Consider the following 20680-nt stretch of genomic DNA (forward strand, 5'->3'; position numbering starts at 1 on the left):
CTGGATAGGGCACCCCAGTTGTAGCCACCCTGCTGCACTCTACCTCCTGTGTGCTTGTGTCCACCTCAAACAGATCTGGAGGACAGCTACCACCCCCTGCACCCAGCCTCATTCTCAGGCCTGTGCCAGATCTCCCACCATCCCTTGAATGCCTTGGGGCATGTGCAGAGCGTCATTCATCATGCCAATGGACGGCAGTGGCAGGGGGGCACAATTTCACTGCTTGCCCCGGATCTATTTATTGTAGATCTGCCTTGCTTGGGCCTGTCTCTTTCCCTCAGTATAACTACCTTGCAGAGTTGTTTTGAGAACAAAATGGGATAAGCTTCACATATGCCACCCTGAAGCCCTTAGGAAAAGGATGAGATACAAATGTATGTTAGGTTCATAATCAAATAAAGAAGTGTGTAAAACTACTACTATAGGGAAGACACTGGAGAAGATACAGGCCTAGTGGTAGTTCAGAATGTGGTCTCATGGGAGTGGACACAATGTAGTAATAAATGTGGTGATTCTTTCTTAATAATGAGTTGAGAATTCAGTTGAGTGTGTCCTGGTTTGCAGTAGCAAATTTAGATTATTTAATGTGTTTTATCTGTTTTGCAATCTTTACGAACTGTGTTTTCTTACATGAGTTGGTTCAAATTGCTTGAGGCGTTGGAACTAGGTACCTACTTATAACTAACCTGAATTACGATTTAATTGCATTGGCTTTGATCACTGCTAAACGTGTTAAAACTGGAAAATATAATTGTTTGAGTCCATGAGATCTCTGAAGCCAAAGATGATATTAGGATGGTATGAGTGATTTTACAGGAGATAAATTGAGGGTGGGGGTGGAGCAAATTTTTTTTTAAAAAAAACAGCAAATGTTTGAGGAACTGATTCTGAAAGAATTCACAAACAAAATTGTCAAGGGGGAGAACTGAGGAGACAACATTCTAGGACACTTGTTCACACTGGGGGCCATGAAACTTGCCAAGGCATGTGATTTGTTGTGTGATATACTGAATGATATGAGGGGAAGTAGAAGAAATCTTTGTTTGGAGGACTGTGATGGCTTTTGGTGGTCCTGCTTAGGAAATCGTTGAATTTCAAAAGGTCCTTCATTCCAGAGACTTCCACAAATATCAAGCACGTTGTTAAAGCTAGTTAAATTTTAATTAAAATGCTTTATTATGTGTACTTGTAAGTTAAAAAAACGATTTCCCCTGTATTAATATGGCAGTTACCTCATCCCCTACAGAACTGGTTTCTTTATCAACTGCCTTTTGTTTGGACGCAGCTAGAGTCCAAAGCAGTTAGATGTCTACCACAGCTGCAAACTGGTTTCCTTCTTATTCCCCAAAAATCTCTTGGTCAGAAAAGAATAATTTGTGTTATAGTTATATGATGTGTATTTTTTGGTTCTCTAGGCAACAGAATGGGGGTCTGATGAAGACACAAGAAGATCTTGTCAGAGTAAAGGAAAAACAGAGGTAAGCTTCCCACCAACCTCATTATCATAACCCAAAAAACCATAGGAAAATTTCTGATTTTATATTACTTCAAATTTACATGAAGAAATATATGATATCTGCTCACAGTATGAAATGTATAAGTGTTACTGTAACAAGTACATGAAATATGTAGAACACTTGTTCCACTCCACCACTGGTATTCTGTGCTTACTGCTTCTGAATTGTTACCTAGCTTAACAGTTAGAATATTTTTAAAGTAGCAATGGGGAATATAACTCAGCTTGGCAGTGCGAGGGGCAGGCTAGGTGGGATCTTTTGGACAACTATACCAGAATTGGCTTTTGAAACATTCTACAGAGAATACAGAAGTGACCAAATTGTAGTTAAAATATTTTTATACAAGTTTTTGGTTGCAAACATTCATACAGTGAGACGTTGAGAAGCATACACACAGTTCCTATTACATATAAGCAGGGAGGAAAATATAGGTTTGGATAATAGAGTAGGAGGGGGAGCGGGGGATTTATACGTTACCTCAGTTCACCTGAAGAAGTCTGGAAGAAAACAAGGATCCCTATGCCAGCATGGGAACCCAAGCGAAGGACGATATATCGTGTCTCCAACCAACTATACCAAGAGAGGTTTAGCCAGTAAAGAGCGCTGAGTCTAGGGTGCACAGTATTTTATACCCCTTTGCACAGGTAGGGGCGGGAGCTAGTAAGTTTCAGTTTAGTTTTCCTGGATCTTTTGGGGTTTCCCATGCTAAGATTGCTGGCTTGATCTAATCAGTGGCTCATCTATTGTTTCTAAGGGTTGGGATAATATAGCCAATTGTTTCTTGATTGGATCAAGGAAGCTCTGAATGGCTTTATGCAGAGTTTCACTCTACCTTCATCTACATCTACTCCAACTTCTTTATGATATATTCTGCATAGTGATTTAAGAGACGGGGAAATAAAATACAACTTTGTCTACAACCTTTGCTGATTGGAAACATTTCTGTTTCTTCCCATTTTACCCTAGCAATAAACTGTTGTCCATAGTGCAGGTGATGCCACACTCTAGTCCTGGCCATGTGGCTTCCTAGATATTCCCATCTGCCTTCCTTCCAGCATCTTTGCCTGCCTGCTGCCCTCTCATTCTGCCACCATGCCATCTGCTTCTACCATCCCTTGCTCTAGTCCTTTAACCTTGCATTAGTTTTGTTGTGTGCCTGCGATCAGTTCTGCTTCTGAGTTGACCCCTGTGCTGCCTTGATGTGGAAAAACATCCTATCCTTTGCTAAGGACTTCCAGAGCAGCATTCCATCCCACCCCTCCATCATCCATCCTAATGCTGTTATGCCTTGTACCTTCCGTCCTCCATATGACCAGCTGTTTGTGGCTTAGCACTAATGCCTACAGCATAAATGCCATGGTTCAATGTGACTCTACTACTTCATCCCTTTCCCACTGATCTGGCTGGTGCCAGCTGGAGTATAAGCCAGTACGCGTGTGTTGTGTTAGTTGCATTTAAAGCCTTGATTTACTTTTTCTTTGGCAAAAGTCCCTTGGCCAGAGCTTGAGAAACCAGCTATAGCTCAAAAAGACAAGGGTCTGCACTTTCCCCATACATTTTTGAGCCTCTTTTCATTGTTCTTTCACAGAGAAATGCATTACAAGTTAACAGTTTCCCCCTCCTCCGATTGCTTGGAAGCCTCAGCAATAAAAAATCTTGCAGACTTTAAAAGCAAACAACAGACAGAAAATCATTAGTAAATCCTATTTGGTACCTTCTGCACGCCAAAAGAAAAAAGCTTGGCTGGGATGCTGGACAAAACTGATTAATGAAATTGTTTGTCTAAAGAAATAAATATAAATATCCAGGAGCGTGTTAATAACACTGCTTTGCAGCCTGCAAGGTGTTCAAAGGAAATTAGTACAGACGGCAGCAAATGCATTAAAATTGTCTCCCTACACTCCTGAATGAAATTTCTTTGAAGAGGCAGAGCAAATTCAAGTCTGCTTTCCCAGTGATGAGAGACAACCACGTTTTCTTAGGGTACTTCTGGGAAACCATTGACTGTGACTGTATTTAACCTGTAACATACTGTGGGTGACAGAGAAACAATTGAAAATAATTACGTGACCTATTAGGGGAGGACTGTTAGGAGAGGTTTCTTGTGCCTCAGGATGGTGTTCATAAAATGGAACAGAACAATTATGCGTTTGTGTCCCCACCCTGTGCATCCTTTGGAATTTTGGTATCTCTGGATCCAGAAACACAATTGCAGCTAAGGCCTGATCTAAATATAGCACTGATTGATACAAATAATTTGTTTAAGCTAGCCTCTTAGTCACTTTGCCTACAACATTTACACAGCAGAGATCTGTAGCCCATGTGGGTGTTTCAGCGATGCATGAAGAGTTTAAGAGAGATGGTGGGCGAATACAACATTGCACAGATAAATTCTTCTTACCCTGTAGGATCGTGTCAGACTCAGTTGCTATGTTGGCTATCACACCTGCTGAGGGAGATGTGATTTGTTGTTTTTAGAATACATTTTGCCAAATGATATTGAGTACTTGGATATTTGAACTGTCTGTAATTATTAAAAGCCCTGAATGACCCAAACTAGCATGATCTTGTCAGATCTCAGAAGCTCAGCAGGGTCAACTCTGGTTAATATGTTGATGGGAGACCACCAAGAAAGTCCAGAATGGCTACACAGAGGCAGGCGATAACAAACCACCTCTGTTAATCTCTTGCCTTGAACACCGTGTAGCGGTGCCATGTTGGCTGCTACTTGACAACACTTTCCACAACCATACTCATAAAGAAGAAAGCTGATAAAGAGAGGAGGTTTACAAAGAGCAAATGTATACACTTTCCTAATGCCTGAATAACATTTTTATCATTCTGACATATCTCCCTAGATCACATGTAGAGTGAAGATGTGTAGGAAGTGGAAGCTACTGAGGAAGCTAAGAGATCTGGACAGTCAGTAATTCAAATCTCAGATTAGACAAAGCACTATCTTTCAACCTCTGTTATACATTTAGTAGTCAATATTGTATGATAATGCTAGCCCTGTTTGTATGACCATTGTGATAATGAAAATAACTTTGAAAATGAAAAATGCTATGTAAATACTAAGTATAAGATGGAAATGCAGAACAAGGCTACGATAATGCCTCAGTCTGTCTGGCTTATTTTCAGCACAGCAAAAATTTAATAAAAACTTTAAAGAAAAACATAGAGAGCCTCTGATTTCTTCTATTTCCTATTGGCCCTCTTAAGAGGAAAAAGGTGGAATATAAATAGTCTTATGTGGACACACTGCATTAATTTCAATGGACTTAGAAGAATATTGGCTTTACTTAGGATTGTACTGGAAATCTACAGTCCCTCCTTAGCTACTTTTCTCTTATGAGGAACTCAGGAAATGTGCAAATGAAATAAGCAAGCTAGTTACATTATTTGATGATTCTTGCATTGCCCTTTTCCATGTTAAAGCAAGATAGCTACAGCAGCACAGGCTGGTAGATGCCAAGTCTAATTTCTCTCACAAACAGAGCTGTTGATTTCAAGCCTCCAATTATAGGCCAAGGTGGAGACTTCTTGTAAATGTTAAATAACTTTCTATTTGGATTTCTTCATTCCACCAAATGCCTTACAATACTCTTATCGTATTGCAGTTCATTCAAATATAGATGTTCTGAATTGCTAGAATTGGATTTTAAGCCCTGAAAATCTTGAGCTGTTGGTTCCATTCACTGTCAATTAGATCTATCATCAGTTTTCTTGCTTTTCATAAGTGTATGTCAGGATTGTTTTTATGAAACGTTCCAATTTAAGGTACTATAAATCTTGGATCTACATTTCTAGAGGCTTTTCTGCTCCAGGTTTTTTCTTCCATTTGGCCTCTTAACTGCATATTTTTCTCACTCCTTCCCCCCACCCCCGGTATGAATTATCTTTTTTTTTCAATACTCCTGAAAAACTTGGGCGAAAAAAATCTAGTATGGTGTGTGTGTGTGTGGTGCAGCTAAGAAGATAAGCTGAGGCAAAAACCCAATGTGGAAAATTTAAAAATGAGAATATGAAGAACTGCTTGAAAATTATGCTTCAGAAACTTTCCTGTGTTTATCTGTAGTCAGAAGAAGAATAAGAATTGGATTTATATCCCCCTTTTCTCTCCTATAGGAGACTCAAAGGGACTTACAAACTCCTTTTCCCTTCCCCCCTCACAACAAATACCCTGTGAGGTAGGTGGGGCTGGCTCAGAAGAACTGTGACTAGCCCAAGATCACCCAGCTGGTGTGTGTTGGAGTGTACAGGCTAATCTGAATTCCCCAGATAAGTCTCCACAGCTCAGGTGGCAGAGCAGGGAATCAAACCCGGTTCCTCCAGATTAGTGTACACCTGATCCTAACCACTATGCCACTGCTGCTCCTATGCCAGTGCATCAGGTAGTCAGATCAAACATTTGTGCCATATCAATGCTTCATTCATTGAGATGTCAGACTGATTTAAATGTGACAACTATTATGTGTTGTTCTGCATGTGTAACTTCTGCATGTCTAGTATCAACCTATGGTGGTGAAATTCTGGGCTGTAATAAGTAAGTTGGGAATAGCATTTCTGAATGTTCCTTAGCTTTCAGCATGTAGTACACAAGGGTTTAAGGGCAGGACAGGATCTGATGTGTTTCCTCTCACATAGAGGAAATAAGAGTAAGAAACATGGGATTGCAAAAGTCAGGCCAGAGCACATTGGCTTTTGTTTTACAAGGTTCCATCTGATAGGCATGTTCAATAACCCACAGTTTATCTGTTTCTGAAAGATTATGCGCTGAATTGCTAGTTGACGAAGCCTTTCTTCCAGGCTGAGAGGCTTTTCAAATCTGATCTCTGCTGTATCCGATCAAGACGTAATGGGACTGAGAAGTGAGGCATGTGAAGCATCTCCAAGGAACATTGTGATCTTGATGCTTTCATTCTGAGGGCTCCCCAGGCCAGCTCTGGCGGTTCAGATCCCCTTATCTGCTCAATAGAAGCTCTTAGCATCCTTGATAAGATTTCTCCAGAAACAGCAAGTGCATTCAGTACCTTGTTTGTATATGGCATCTGGAGCATTCACTGTAGGTAGCCTTTCTGTGAGTTGATTTCCGTATCACAAATGAGAGGAAACAAGACTGTCTGTGGCTGAGAAAGTATTTTGCTTTCCATCCCAGGTGGTTTTAGACTAGTTTTCCTCTGTTGAAAGGGGAAAATGATATCTTTGGGGAAATATTCAACAACATGCAGGACTGTGAGATGAGAAGCTGGAAACAGTTTTTACTCAAAAGGAGGGACTGGGTCTTTTGCGAACATTTGTTTTACAGGCCAATTATACTTTCCAGAAGACCCAGGAGAGGCAAGTGAAAGATGATTTTATGTATGGATGTGTTGAACAAGTTATCATTTCTTTTTGAGCACAGTTGAAATTCATTTTACTCCTTTCTGATGCAGCCACATAAATTGCACTGCTCAGTCAATAGTGTTCAGAGCTGCAGCACGTCTGAGTATCAATTTTTACACAAAACCATAAACCATGACTACAATCAGATTAGTGACATTCCTGTCTGGAAGAGCCCCAAAGCAGTGAGAAAGCTTGCTGTTTTGCCAAGCCTTCTGAATTTCCTACAGATTGTGCGTTGCGGCAAGTAATATGTCTACAAAGCAGTCGTGTGGCTTTGCTATTGTTCATAGGCTAAAGGGAAGCAATACTTCTCCAACCAATGGGAGCACTTTTTAGCATGCAGCAAGCACTCTGTGGCAGCCCAAGCATTGCAAAGCTTTGCACCAGTATTCATGTCGAATTAAATGTTGCAGGATAGTAAAGTAGGCAGCCAAGTAAGGGTCATAATGATTCAATTATTCTGATTTTGTTTTCTATTTCAGATGCTTGTCCTCTCACAATTTATCTAGAATCTAATAGGAATATTTCAGAATCCACCTTTGTTGGATTTCTCCCCAGGGATAGTGTTGCCGCAGAAGGCAGCAGGCAGGCTTACCCAACTCCCGACGGGAGTGACAGGGAATATACAGGCAAGAGGCTTGAGAATCGTTCAAAAAATGTATTGAATCCGACAACATTTCCTGTAGCAACGGTAGGGACCAACAAACTGATGAAAAGCAACATTAATACATCCATTGGCAGAGCGTTGGTACCGTTGATGGCAGTATTTAAGATTTCAACTTCTGTTTCATCTAGACCTAGACATCCTGGTTCTTAATTACTTTTGCTAATACAACAAAAAGGGGCCTTTTACATTACTTGGTAGTAGTTTAGAAATGCAGATGTTTCTTTAGCAACAATATTTGGAGGCTCGAATGACTTGATTACAGGAGACAATGGGTGAATTATAGCGACATGGGGGAGGAGAGACAGAACAACTTAGCAGCATTCAGAGAGACAGAAATTCTAGTTTAATTTGGCATACATTCTATAAGTTATCTTCATAAAGGTTAACAGGCAAGTAATACCACAGGCTTCATAATATCATTCTCTTTCAGGTTCAAAATATAAGTATACAAAAATAGAAATGCAATGTAGTAAAAACAGGTACATTGGGGTCTTGAGACTAAAAGCATGGATCTTCTGAACAAAAGAAATCATTCTCCCTAAAGATTGATGGCATACATCTGTTTTTTTCAGGGACCCTTGGGGCAGATTATATGGGGTTTTGATACCTTCCTTCAGGGAAGGGCTATCTATCCTGCAAGTCAAATGACTTTTCATTCTTCCATGGTCCCTTTTGTTATCACATCCTGTGTATGTGTCAACTTGCTTGTCAGCATTTTGGTGAGGTATGGGGTTTGGGCTGAATTTGGCTTTGTGAGGGATTCTGGGATACAACTTTGGTCAAGATGAAATAATACTGCCTAAATTAAAAATTAGAACAAAAGTGCTTATACGGTCACAATAGAACCCTTCATTGTTAGAAATATATTTTATGCTAAAACCTGTGCTATTAAAGGCATGGATTTTATTATGGCATCATGGTATACCTATGTTTATGGGATACATGTACCAAAAAAGGCAAAGTTAAAATTAAAACAAAATAAGTCCTTGCAAAATTGTTAATACTTTGTGTGTTGAAATGTTTTAGGCACATAACAGTTAGTGTTTCTGAGACAGCATGATCACACTCTTTTACAATTTAAAAATGCAGCATGAACTCACATAGCAGCTGCTGGTTGCTGCCCACCCACCCCCCTCCCAACACAGAGAAGAGAGGAGAAGGCAGGAAACTGAGCCGGCCACATGGTGTCCTTAAGGCAAACCATTGGCCAGCCTGCACAAAGATTTGCAGGCTGGGCATGGATGGGTTTGAGGCTTAAAACTGCAGGCCACATGGCCCTCAGCCTTCCTTTTTCATGGCTGGTGATATTTGAACTAATGTACAATTATTTGTTTGCGCTTTATTGTTCTTTGATGGGGTAGGAGGACATCTTGGTTGGGTAATTCTCACCCCTTTTCTCAGGGAAGCAGGATCAAATTTCTTTACTTACTGTCTTCTTTCTTTAGGGATCAGCCAGCAGTTTCTTTCCTGCCTCAAATAGGCAGAGCATGTTAGCCATATGTTCCTACTGCTTCTGGACTTTTCACTTTCTTCTTGCCTCAAACTCCTTTATTACCTTCTTACCTAATCCTGCTATACCTCCTCCTCCTCCTCCTCCTCCTCCTCCTCCTCCTCCTCCTCCTCCTCTTCTTCTTCTTCTTCTTCTTCTTCTTCTTCTTCTTCTTCTTCTTCTTCTTCTTCTTCTTCTTCTTCTTCTTCTTCTTCTTCTTCTCCTCCTCCTCCTCCTCCTCCTCCTTCTCCTTCTTCTTCTCCTTCACTGTTCCCAAGGTGCTCAAAGTACCTCATATATTACTCCACTAATTTTTACTCTGTGAGATAGGTCTGTAGTATTAGCTTCATATTGGGAGAGTGCCTTGGCAGAGGCTATCCACAGATATCTATCCTCCTCCTCCTCTCCCTTTTCAGTCCTTAGTATTAGGGGATGACAGTGTTACCGACAGGAAAATAGGAAAAATATTTTCCTGAGCCTGTCACTGAACTACACTGGCTAAGGATCAGAGCAAAGAGACCAGTGTGGTCCAGAAGCCGCCATAAGGCTTGCAGAGGACGTATATATGTGATTGTGCCAATGTTTTACTTGGTTTCCTTCTTGCTTTTATCCCTTTTAAGGTTTAATGTAAGCCCCCTCAGTGTTGGATTTATTTTTTGCCCAGTGTTTAGGATTATACTTTAGCTAGGTTCTCCAGTTGATTTAAGGTTTGTTACTATTAATTTAGGATACTCTTGCTTATATGTATATGTGCTTGTACTGTATTGGAGGTTCTTTAAGATTTCCTCTAATGTTTAAATTTAGAAATGTTATTTTAGATACCTGTATCTGTTGGTATAAGCAAGAGCTTGTAGCAGCTGATATTAAGGGCCAAGGAAGCTAGCCTTGGAATTCAGTTTGGGCCAACACCCGGTAAATCTCTTTAGCGAAAACAAAGACCCCTTTGGATTTACAAATTGAATCTGATGACGGCACCCCAGATATTCCAGCCGTTGAAAGACGTGCCAGGATCACCATTGGACCATTTGAACTTTCTTTTGTTGTGGGACTGAAGCACGGGAGCCTCAAGGCATAACCCAAGGAAGCCACCCATCTGATAACCAGGTTCCTGAGTGCGTTAAACAGCCTCACCCAGTTTTATGAATGGACCCTCCGCTCTCCATTTCAGCACTATTGTAAAGTCTCGCAGGAAGACGCCTGACAGCGAGATCCCATGGTCCCATTCACAAAGTTGTAATTGTACCTTTTCTTTTATGTGTTGATATTTCCTTATTGTTGCAAGGTAAGGGACCTGCCTCCTTACCTGCCCCCCCTTACCTGCCCCCTTGCCCTTTTTGATGTGGGTTTATAAAAGTTCTAGTGCTTGGTTACGAAAGCGCGATTCCCCTGCCCGAGCTGTAGCAACCAGTTTGCTTTTGAAGAACACCGGCTTCCTGCACCTCGCTACGTTGGCTGAGCTGAAATCACTTAATGTTACCCAAGCAGCAGCGGTAACAACAGGAAAAGTGCATTTTTCATTTTGGCGTCAAAATCTACATCTTCAAAATAGCCTGCAGATCATAGGAAGATGGGCTTTCAGAACATGCTCCGAAAGGGAGCTCGGAGTCCCCTTCACTCCCACTGGCGGCGAAGCCAGTGGCGACATCCACGCTGTCCCAGTGCTCAGTTTTTGGGCGACCCTGAGGCAGGAGCAAATTCCAGGGCAGATGCGGCGGAAAATGCAACCTCTCTTCTCAACAGACGAGGGATGCCGCTGCCTTACTGTGGGCAGGTATTTACATCACCAAAGCCTTTCTCCTTGGCCGCATTTCAAAGGTCTGAAATGTGGGAGGCCAAATCCATGGCATAAATCTAATCTATGAAGAGAAAGTATCTTAATCATACAGGTCTCAAGAGTAGATTTTTAAATGTATGACCTGGTGTTTTACTTATTTATTTAGATGTTAATATTAGAAGTGTTTGACTTTGTGATTATTTAAAGGCATTGTGCACGTGTTTGGAAACACTGTTGCCTTGAGCACACTGTTTAGTGCTAAAGCAAAGTACGGTAATGAAAACAGGTTCTGAAACTGGTGATGACTACCACTTCGTATTAAATGTATATTGAAATGTGTCTTCTTTGATTCAGGAGGAATGCCAGAACTATGTTCGTGTCTTGATTGTGTATGGCAAGAAGGTTTTCACATGTGGTACCAATGCCTTTTCACCAGTGTGTTCCAGCAGACAGGTAGGTTGTTCTGCTCAGATTTCATGATAAATCCAAGCCGAATTAAACTGGAGTGAAGAAAAAAGTTTACAAAGGGCATATTTTATTTTTTAAAAAAGTATTCTCCATGGCCCTTTTGAAACATATGAGATTTATTCAGATTAATCAGACGGTCAAGCCAAAGAAAAGCAATGCAAAAGAAGAAATGCAGTTGCTTGTCGGGGACATTAATGGTATACAAAAATTAGCATTGGCTTTTGCAACTGGGAAGTAAACCTTATATACATTAAAAGCATATTTGGTCATTGACTGTAAATAAAGTCATCGTCTTCTTCTTCTTCTTCTTCTACATTAAAAGACTTGGCTTATATATTAGGTAAAATTAAGATTCAATCCAGTCTCGAACTGTTGATTCAGATTGGCTGGAGCTCTAGAAGTTCTCATTCTTGCCACCTGTGATTTCAAGCTTCAGCATTTGCTGCTTGTTTTTGACCTGCGTGTTGCTGCAGAGTCCATGGAATCAGTAATATGTTAGTGGAATGGAGGCGAGTTGTGCTTTATGGCAAAATGGTGCTGATGATCGTATAGACAAAAACATTTTCAGAGTGATGGCAGCCAGTCAGCCCATGACACCTGTTTCTTCTAGACAGGCATGGTTTTTTTTTTAAAGCAGTCTTTTCTGCCCTAAATGGTCAGAGCCCTGTCTCTATGCATGTAGATCATTTTGTACTGCATATTGTAAATCATTTTGTACTGCTGTGAAGTGGAGGATAACAGCTACTGACTACTGGCAACCAGGCGGCTGGCAAATTGCAAGACTGGTCACAATTATGACATGAAGAAGCTCATTATTTAGTTGTCAGTGCAAATGAGAAATGTGTCCTTTAAAAGGTAAAATCTAAAATCCATTCTTGTGGCCATTATGGCTAAGTTGGTAAAGTAATATTCCATGTCAGATCATGTGAAGGTGGCAAAAATGGACGAGATGTAGGGTTGGATCTCACAGTGAATTTCTGCAAATGGAAGAGTGGGGTAATTTTTGTCAATCTCCTTCCTATAATTTCCCCTCTTGTACTGTTCCTGGAGTCCTCTGTCCTCAGGTGCATTATTTCGGGCTTGAGTAGGTGGAGGAGGGTAGTAAGAAACCCTGCTTTGCAGATGGAAATTGTTTTTTGTTAGCAGACGTGTTCTGTGGGATACAAGCCATAGCTGTTATCCACTAACTTCTGTAAATTAGAGGAGCAGGCTAAGATGCAGAGTACAACTAAGAATATTGCTAAGATGAAGATACAGTTATCATGGTGGTGAGGTAATTCTGGTGGCCATTTCTCCCCTTAGCCATGAGAAGCAAATTGGTATGTGAGAAATAAGTTTGGTGATTTTTTTCCCCATGTTTAGGTTGGTAGCCAGAGTCAGCTAGGAAGTAGGAATGCTCTGGTGTCACTTCTCCAGTGTTCATACTCCCTTCATACTAGATTTAAGTTAGTGTAAGTTTTCAGAAAACAATTACCCTTTCATAGAAATGGTATTCTCTGGATCCTCAGTACCATGTTCTCATGGTGTTCTTAATTTCATGGGTATTAGTTTAATCTACATAAATGTAAGGGTGTTATGTTATGCACAGATGCATTTCTTTACCATTTGTGCCATGTATCAAACAATTGTCTTTACTGTCTCTCTTTCTGTTCTTCCACTGTCTTTTAAATGCAGGTAGGAAATCTTAGCAAAATAATTGAGAAAATAAATGGGGTCGCTCGCTGCCCTTATGACCCCCGGCACAATTCAACAGCCGTGATCACATCACAGGGAGAGCTTTATGCTGCGACTGTCATTGATTTCTCTGGACGGGATCCTGCTATTTACCGCAGTCTTGGAAATGTCCCACCTCTTAGGACAGCTCAGTATAACTCCAAGTGGCTTAATGGTAAGAATGCTATGAGGAAGAAGAGCTCTGACACTAGCTGAACAGTCAGGCAACTACTATTGCTCAAAATGGAGATCTGACAAGAGATGGGAGGAGGGGTTATTGCCGTAGTGAGTAGGACAGTAAGGAGATCTAAGCAGTAAGGTGGGTGATTTTATCTGTTTCTGGGTAAGATTGTGATTATTGCTTAAATTTCTTCCGTATGACTGTTCTCTCAGTAAAGACCCATAAAATAGTATCTCAATTTCAGGTATATTTATTGGAAATAATTCTATTCCATTTTACCTCTACTAGGATTCTCCTGTGAGACAGGCTTTCTTTAAAAGCTATATGGGCTATAGTTACATTACATTTCAAGGCACTATTAACCATACGCTCTTTATTTTATGCTATGATTATTCAGGTTGACAATTAATTTAATATTAAGATTTTATTGTAGCAAGGAAGTTAATTTTTATGTTTTAGGTATTATGAGGACATGTATGCTAGGTAGATGAAATAAAGTTTTATGATATGTTAGCTTGTATTCTTCACGACAAAGTGATTCAGCAGTTATTCACCTCTTTGTCTTCTTCTCGCTCTTGTTTTCCACAATGTGGAGCCAGATTATCACAGCGCTCAGTAAGCAGGCAAGAAGAGGGAACTACTGACCCACAGCCACTTTTGGCCAGTTGAACTACAATAGTAGGGTCATGTGGGATTTCAGTCCTGCAAAGATTCCCTTTATCATTGACTCCTTAAAGAAATTAAAGTCTCTTCCCTGAGGAAAAAAAATCATAGGGTCAGGATAGGGAAACAATAATCTAAAAGTTGCATAGTACAGAGATGTAAACATTATAGGTATTTATTTCCAGTCTTGTGTCCTGCTGCATCTTATACCTTTGCTGTTCAAGCTTAGTACCCTTTTTTTGATCCTAAAGGTAGCTGCTAATGACTGATTCACAAATGCATATGATATTACTTAATGAATGGCAGTCACACATGTAAATAGCTTTCACTCAAACTGTGTGTGATATAGAATCTTTCGCTTTTGTGTTTGAAATGTGCTGGCCATTTTACATTATTAGGTTATTACTTGTGTTACAGTCCATTGGGTGATTAATTTGTATTTGAAAATCTGTCCTAAGCCACATAGCATTCACAGGCTTTGTAGACCAAACTAGCTCCTTGAATTCAGCTCAAAAGTAACAGAAAGCAGTGCAAATATTGCCATGCAAATATAATGTGCTGTCAGGGTCTGATTACATGAGCCATTTGTGCATTAGTGGGATTGAGGGTCTCCCAGCATTATTCGGATTCCCTGCAACTGAATGGCAGCTGCAGGAAACCTTATTTTCAAAGGGCAGCCCAACATGATATTGACTGCAGCTTGGGGGAAAGAGGGGCTTTTGCCCCTGTCCCCCATGCCATTTTCCTGACCCAAGATGTCCAGAGTGGGTGGGTGTTCCATGCATACTGATCACAGGCTGTGTTGGGAGTGTGGAAACAGGAAAGTTCTGTTCTGCTACCGGAGAATTTAATCTTGATTCCACCCTAAGAGTTTTAGCATGTTGTTCTGTACTTTTGAGCTACAAAACACAGCTCTTACCTTAGTCATCACTAGTCACTTTACCTGGGGTCCATAAAAGTACCCGTTAATAACCTGTTGTTTCTACCTTCTGTAGTCTAGTCTTTTCTCTTTGCTCAGAATGTCAGACTGGACACTTGAAAGCTATAGTTCTTAAAGCACTTTCCCCAGAATAGTCCAATTAAATTCAGCAGGATTTGTCTGAAGCCTGTGCTTTGAAAACTGCAACCTCCAGATCTCTCCAGACTTATTCCTGTTGTTGATAAACAAAAGTTGTTTCCAGAATTATGAAAGGAAATTCCAAAGGAGTACAAAAAGAACCACTGTCCTTCATTATAGACTCTAGCATAATGCCTGTTGTTATAATGGATAGAGTGAGGAGGGGCTCTGATCTGGCTTCAGATCAAGCTACCAGGATTGTACTTTCTCCATGCTCGGTTCCCTTCTGCCCACTTCTATGGCTTCTGCACTGAGGAAAGGGAGAGCCTCTTTTTCATTCCACAGTTAAGGGGAGAGTTTTAGATATTGGCTGAGGCTCCATCAGCCCCCCCCCCCCCCGGAGTCATGGGGAGTGGGAATTGAGCTTAAAAAATGTACACTTTGACTCACTTCCTGCTCAGTCAGTGGGCTCACTTCCTGGCCCAGGTAAGTATGTACTTTTTGCTGCAACCGGCATTGTTCAGTGATGGATATTCACCAGCAGAAGCGTTCATGTGCAGCCCTCATCTGGGACCAATTTAGGGGACTTTACCATTGGTATATATTCCTTTTTTCTCTGTCCTCCCTCTCCCACTTCCCCTTCCCCACTTAACACATGGAATGTGTGTATAGAGACAGCCATCTTAAAATGCATGGAGTTACAGATAAATATTTAAGTATGTATTATATGAATAGAAAAATGGTTCACAAACTAGTGTAAGAGGTCTTATAGTAATAGTCAGTTGTCAGTTAACTATTCTAGAAGAAGAAGAGTTGGATTTATACCCCCCCCCCCCTTTCTCTCCTGTCAGGAGACTCAAAGGGGCTTACAAATTCCATTCCCTTCCGCCCTCACAACAAACACTCTGTAAGGTATTTATTCATTATCTAGCAGATAAAACTGCTTTGGCACAGATATGCGTTATCATGTAGATTGCTGCAATGCTATTAATGCATGCCACAGTGGGTGGTGAGATGTATATTTTAATCTTACATCAAGTTAAGGAGTCTTACAAAATTATTTAGAAGGAGAGGAAGGGATTGGTTGGTTGCTGTTTTGATTAACTATGCTGTTTTAGCTCATTGCCTGATGAACTGCTCAGTTTGTTGGCTGAAAAACAATATTGAATCACTTAATATGTTGTTCCTTCCTCTGAGTCTCACATTTCATGTTGGCTTCTCTGCTGGAAATTCCTCTTAAACCTTGGAGGAGTCTGTTGCCTACATAGAATCAGATCCCTTCACAGCTTCAGGGGATTTATTGTATCTTCTCTGTATCATCATTCAGTACAACCCCAATTGGCAAGAAAATAGTTCGACCTGCACATTCTCCTTTCTTTGCCTCCCTTGTTCAGTACACCTCCCCTAAAGCTGCTGTCTGTGTGGTCTGTGTAAGATGTAAGTTCTCTTTCCAGCAGACATGTGCATGCATGCAAGCAAACACACCCAAGTAGCCCTGATTCAGACAGAGCCTGGAAGCAGCATCTCAAAATACTTTATTGATTGCCGTGTCTTCAGTGCAGTCCCACATGAGATTGAGCTGAAGTTTGCTGATTGTGGCAATGCAACATTTCTCTGTCAGCCATCCATGTATAACAGGAGAAGACAATACTATTGTAGATTTCCTGAGCAGATAGGTTGTGTCAAATCACAATGGACTCTCAACCCACATTTTCAGGGAATAGGAATTCCCTCAGGTTGATCTACTCGCCACCTGTGCCAATTTCAAAATTCTACCTGTTCTGCTCCAAATTAGGGGTGGACAAGGAGTCAGTGGGACTGATGACAAATTCCATTGGTCAGATGACCTCTTCTGTGCCTTCCCTCCCTTTCCTGTGCTCCACAAGACCATAGTGAAAATGTCTTCAAATCTATCAGCAGAGATTGTCATAACCAGCTCCTGGCCAGAAAGATATTGGTTTCCAACACTTGTCAGACTTATTATGATAGGATCCCTTCTCCATCATGATGTTCCCTTCCTACACCTAATGGCATGACTAATCAGGCCTTAGGTCAAGGTCTAGATAAGGTCATTGAAGTATTAACTGTACACATGCAAATGTTATGCTTCCAAGTAGGCATGTTTTGTGTAATGGGCTTAGTTCAAAGGTCTAGTTCCTGGCACTTGCACCTTACATGATGTTATTTGTTATTTACCCTGTTTCCCCAAAAATAAGATATCCCCTGAAAATAAGACGTAGTAGAGGTTTTGCTGAAGTGCTTAATATAAAGCATCCCCCAAAAGTAAGACGTAGCAAAATTTTTGTTTGGAAGCATGCCCGTCGAACAGAACACCAGAGCATGCAGCTGTGGAGCGGAAAAATAAGACATCCCCTGAAAATAAGACATAGCGCATCTTGGGGAGCAAAAATTAATATAAGACACTGTCTTATATTCAGGGAAACACGGTATTATGGTTAACAGAGAATGGTCTAGTTGCTAGTTCTGTTGAAGCCAATCTGGCTGCTGTCCCTACTTTTCATGTTCATGTTGATTCTTACACTGTGTTTTCAACTCCTGATTCCAAGATATTTTTGAGAGGACTGAATAACTGTTTTCCTGTGTTAAAGCCTCCTCTTGTTGTTTGGAGTTTGTCTTTGGTTTTGTTGTAAATTATGCATAAACCCTTTTGAGCCACTGGCAATTTCTGAATTGCGTTTTTTATCTTACAAGGTCCTTTTTAAAAAGTCACTATCTCCTCAGCTGGGAGAGTGGATGAGTTGTCAGTTCTATGGGTTGATTCACCGGATTCCACCCCAATAAAGTGGTGCTATGTCCTAGGATAGACTTTAATCCCAAAGTAGTGTCCCAGTTCCTTATGTCCCAGGATATTACCCATTTTCCCCCACATCCGCAGTTGTCATCTGAACAATCACTCTGCTCGCTCAATGTCAGCAAGGCACTCCTTTTTTATTTAGACTGCATAAGTTTGTTTAGGAAGGGCAAAATTTATGTATTTGTTTTAGATGACCCAAAAAGGGTAAAGGTGATTCCATGCAGACCATTTCCAAATGGGTAGTTTCTGCTGTTCATTTGGCCTATGCCATTGCTAAACTTGACTGTCCACTCTAGGTTGAGGTCCATTACACCAAGACCCAAGCCTCTCAGCTTCTTTCCTTGCCAGGATCGATCTGTACGATATCTGTAAAGTGGCTACCTGGCCTGCTCCATCCACATTTCTCCAACATTTCATTATTAATGTGAATTCCAGGAGAGATGCAACTGTTGGGAGATTAGTTTTACAATCATTGTTTTGGTGACAAGCCTACACCTACCTCCACAGTGAGTGAACTTGCTACTCTCTCATGCAGAATTGCACTGAACACACAACAATGAAAACAAAGTTGCACTTACCTGAAACTGTTGTTTATTGAGTGATTCTGTTCAGACTCTCATCCATCCCTCCTTTCCCCACCATGGACTGCCGGTTGCATTATTAGTACTCTTATATGGGAGCGCTCTCCCTGCCTCTGTCACATGTCTGCTGGATGGGTAACCAGCCCTCCCTTGGCTCCAGGTGGAGGGGAGGGGGAGCACTCCAAGCACTCTAAAATTTCTAGAAACCTTCTAGTTAGTTCTCCGTGGGTGGTCTGCACAGTCCCATTTGTGCCTGCACAGAAGACACTTGATGAATAATAGTTTCAGGTAACAAACAACCATGTCAGTGCAATTTTGTCTTCACATTATTGGTAGCAGACTACCATTTGCTAATTACATATTTCTACTTCTGTTTTTTCCACTGAAGCACTAAACCTATGGGTTGTTTTCCTGAGTAACACACACGAACAAAAAACTGACATCTGTTTACTTGAACCAGACCTAAAGTCCGTTGTTATTATTCTCAGATGCCACTGGTTTAGCTCTCAGTCAGCCCCAACAAGGTGGTGGGAGAACACCCTCACAAACAGGAAGGATGCCTTCATGTGACTTTTCCCTCCCCAGTCTCCAAAGCTGTTTTTTCCCAAAAGTAATTATTGCCTGTTGCCAGGTCTGCCTAAGCAGCAGGGAAGGTGGTAAAACTGTTTCTGGACTGTGCACCACTTCAGACTGCAGGCAGGGAATCCCATTACTCTGTGCTCTCCATATTTAAAAGGTTGCCCCATCCAAAGAAAACAGATGTCAAGGAGAAGCTTTAGTGTCTAAGACAGTCTCCATGTCTAGGGACTTGTTTTTCTTTTAATATGGGGAACATTCTACCACGTGCTTCTTCATATGTCAATAAGACTTCCATTTAAAAAGGCAGTTACATAGTATGTGAAAAACTTTCCTCCCAAATAAAACATGCTCTTTGTTATTGTTTGTTTGTTTTATAGGGGCAATTTTTACATGCGCCCAAACCACTTACAGTTAAATTCTGTGCACCTACGATTATCTAATCCCATTAGCTGAGATTGTGCATAGGTTTGCATTGGAATCTATTTAAATTCTTTTATGTGTGATCTGTATGATCTGGTATGTGCCAGACACCCCCTTGATGCCAAAGTGAATTAGTCTATCGTGTGCCACTCTTTCTTTGATGCTGTAAAAGAGATTTGCATTCCTTTTTCCCATCATGAACTTCTGGCCCTACATTCTATGTAAATCTATTTCACTTTTTTTCTGCTATGAAAACTCACTGTGTTTTATGGCTTAATTTCTCTCCAGAGCCCAATTTCATCGCTGCCTATGACATTGGTTTGTTCACTTACTTCTTTTTCCGTGAGAATGCTGTTGAGCACGACTGTGGGAAAACCGTCTATTCTCGTGTGGCGAGGGTTTGCAAAAATGACATTGGGGGAAGATTTTTGTTGGAGGACACATGGACAACATTCATGAAGGCTCGGCTGAATTGCTCGCGCTCTGGGGAAATCCCTTTTTACTACAATGAACTGCAGAGCACTTTTTATCTTCCTGAGCAAGATTTGATCTATGGAGTATTCACTACCAATGTGTGAGTTTGTGGGTTTGTTGTTCCCTATTTATTTCCTTCTGTTTCTAATTCATACCTGCTTTTTCTGATAATATTACAAAAAAATATAATTATGGGAGAAGGTATGCATGGCCCCACGTTTCAAAAAGGCATTTCACTGTTCTATGGAAAAACATGAATTCAGAGACAGAGAACTAAAAATATTCCTACTGTTTTTATTCGTGGACCTGATCACTAGTAATTGCAGTTGTTTAGAATTCCATGTAATAGGATTGGACAAGTTTCATGGTAGATGTAGGGACAGAGTGAAGAAAGAGTTTAAAAGCTCCTTTTGGCTTCATTCTCCACCCCCACATCCCCCCACCAGCAATTTTTGTGTCTCCCTGATAGACCTAGTCACATTAGCTGCAGCAACAATCTTAGTCAAGTTCAAAAATCCTTGTTTGACCAGTCTTGCTCATGGCAAGTGGAAGACCTGTGCTAAGCGAATAAACAAAGGAGGAATTTCTCCTCCCATATGCTATAAGAGCATTCATTATGGGAAAGTTTTAAACTCGTAATGATAAATGATTTTTATAAAGCTTGTATCCCTTCCCAATCAGATAAAAATATTTTCCAAGTGTTTATGTTCAATTTGAAGGGCAGATCAGCTACCCTGATTGTTGTCAGTCTCTGCCTCCAAGTGGATTCCAAGGGCTTTGTTGAAGGCAATCCTTTTATTTTCTTTTTATTCTGCCATGCACCCAGTACCTTCATTCTGCAGCCAGCCTTTTGCTAATGACTGGAAGAGTCTGCTGACTTCAAGGAAACCAACCAGT

The 20680-nt window shown here is 40.8% G+C and overlaps 1 protein-coding gene across 1 annotated transcript in view; it reads left to right on the forward strand.

Annotated features, from left to right (window-relative positions):
* The window catches only part of SEMA5B (semaphorin 5B), a 506709-nt gene that overhangs the window by 341607 nt on the left and 144422 nt on the right, over nucleotides 1–20680 (forward strand). Inside the window, exons 6-9 of the mRNA XM_048484504.1 lie at nucleotides 1416–1478; nucleotides 11187–11285; nucleotides 12975–13188; nucleotides 19598–19883. Coding sequence (XP_048340461.1) covers nucleotides 1416–1478; nucleotides 11187–11285; nucleotides 12975–13188; nucleotides 19598–19883 — 662 coding nt within the window. The remainder of the gene's footprint in view (nucleotides 1–1415; nucleotides 1479–11186; nucleotides 11286–12974; nucleotides 13189–19597; nucleotides 19884–20680) is intronic.

This window comes from Sphaerodactylus townsendi, linkage group LG02 (genome assembly GCF_021028975.2).
Source record: "Sphaerodactylus townsendi isolate TG3544 linkage group LG02, MPM_Stown_v2.3, whole genome shotgun sequence".
Lineage (NCBI taxonomy): Eukaryota > Metazoa > Chordata > Lepidosauria > Squamata > Sphaerodactylidae > Sphaerodactylus > Sphaerodactylus townsendi.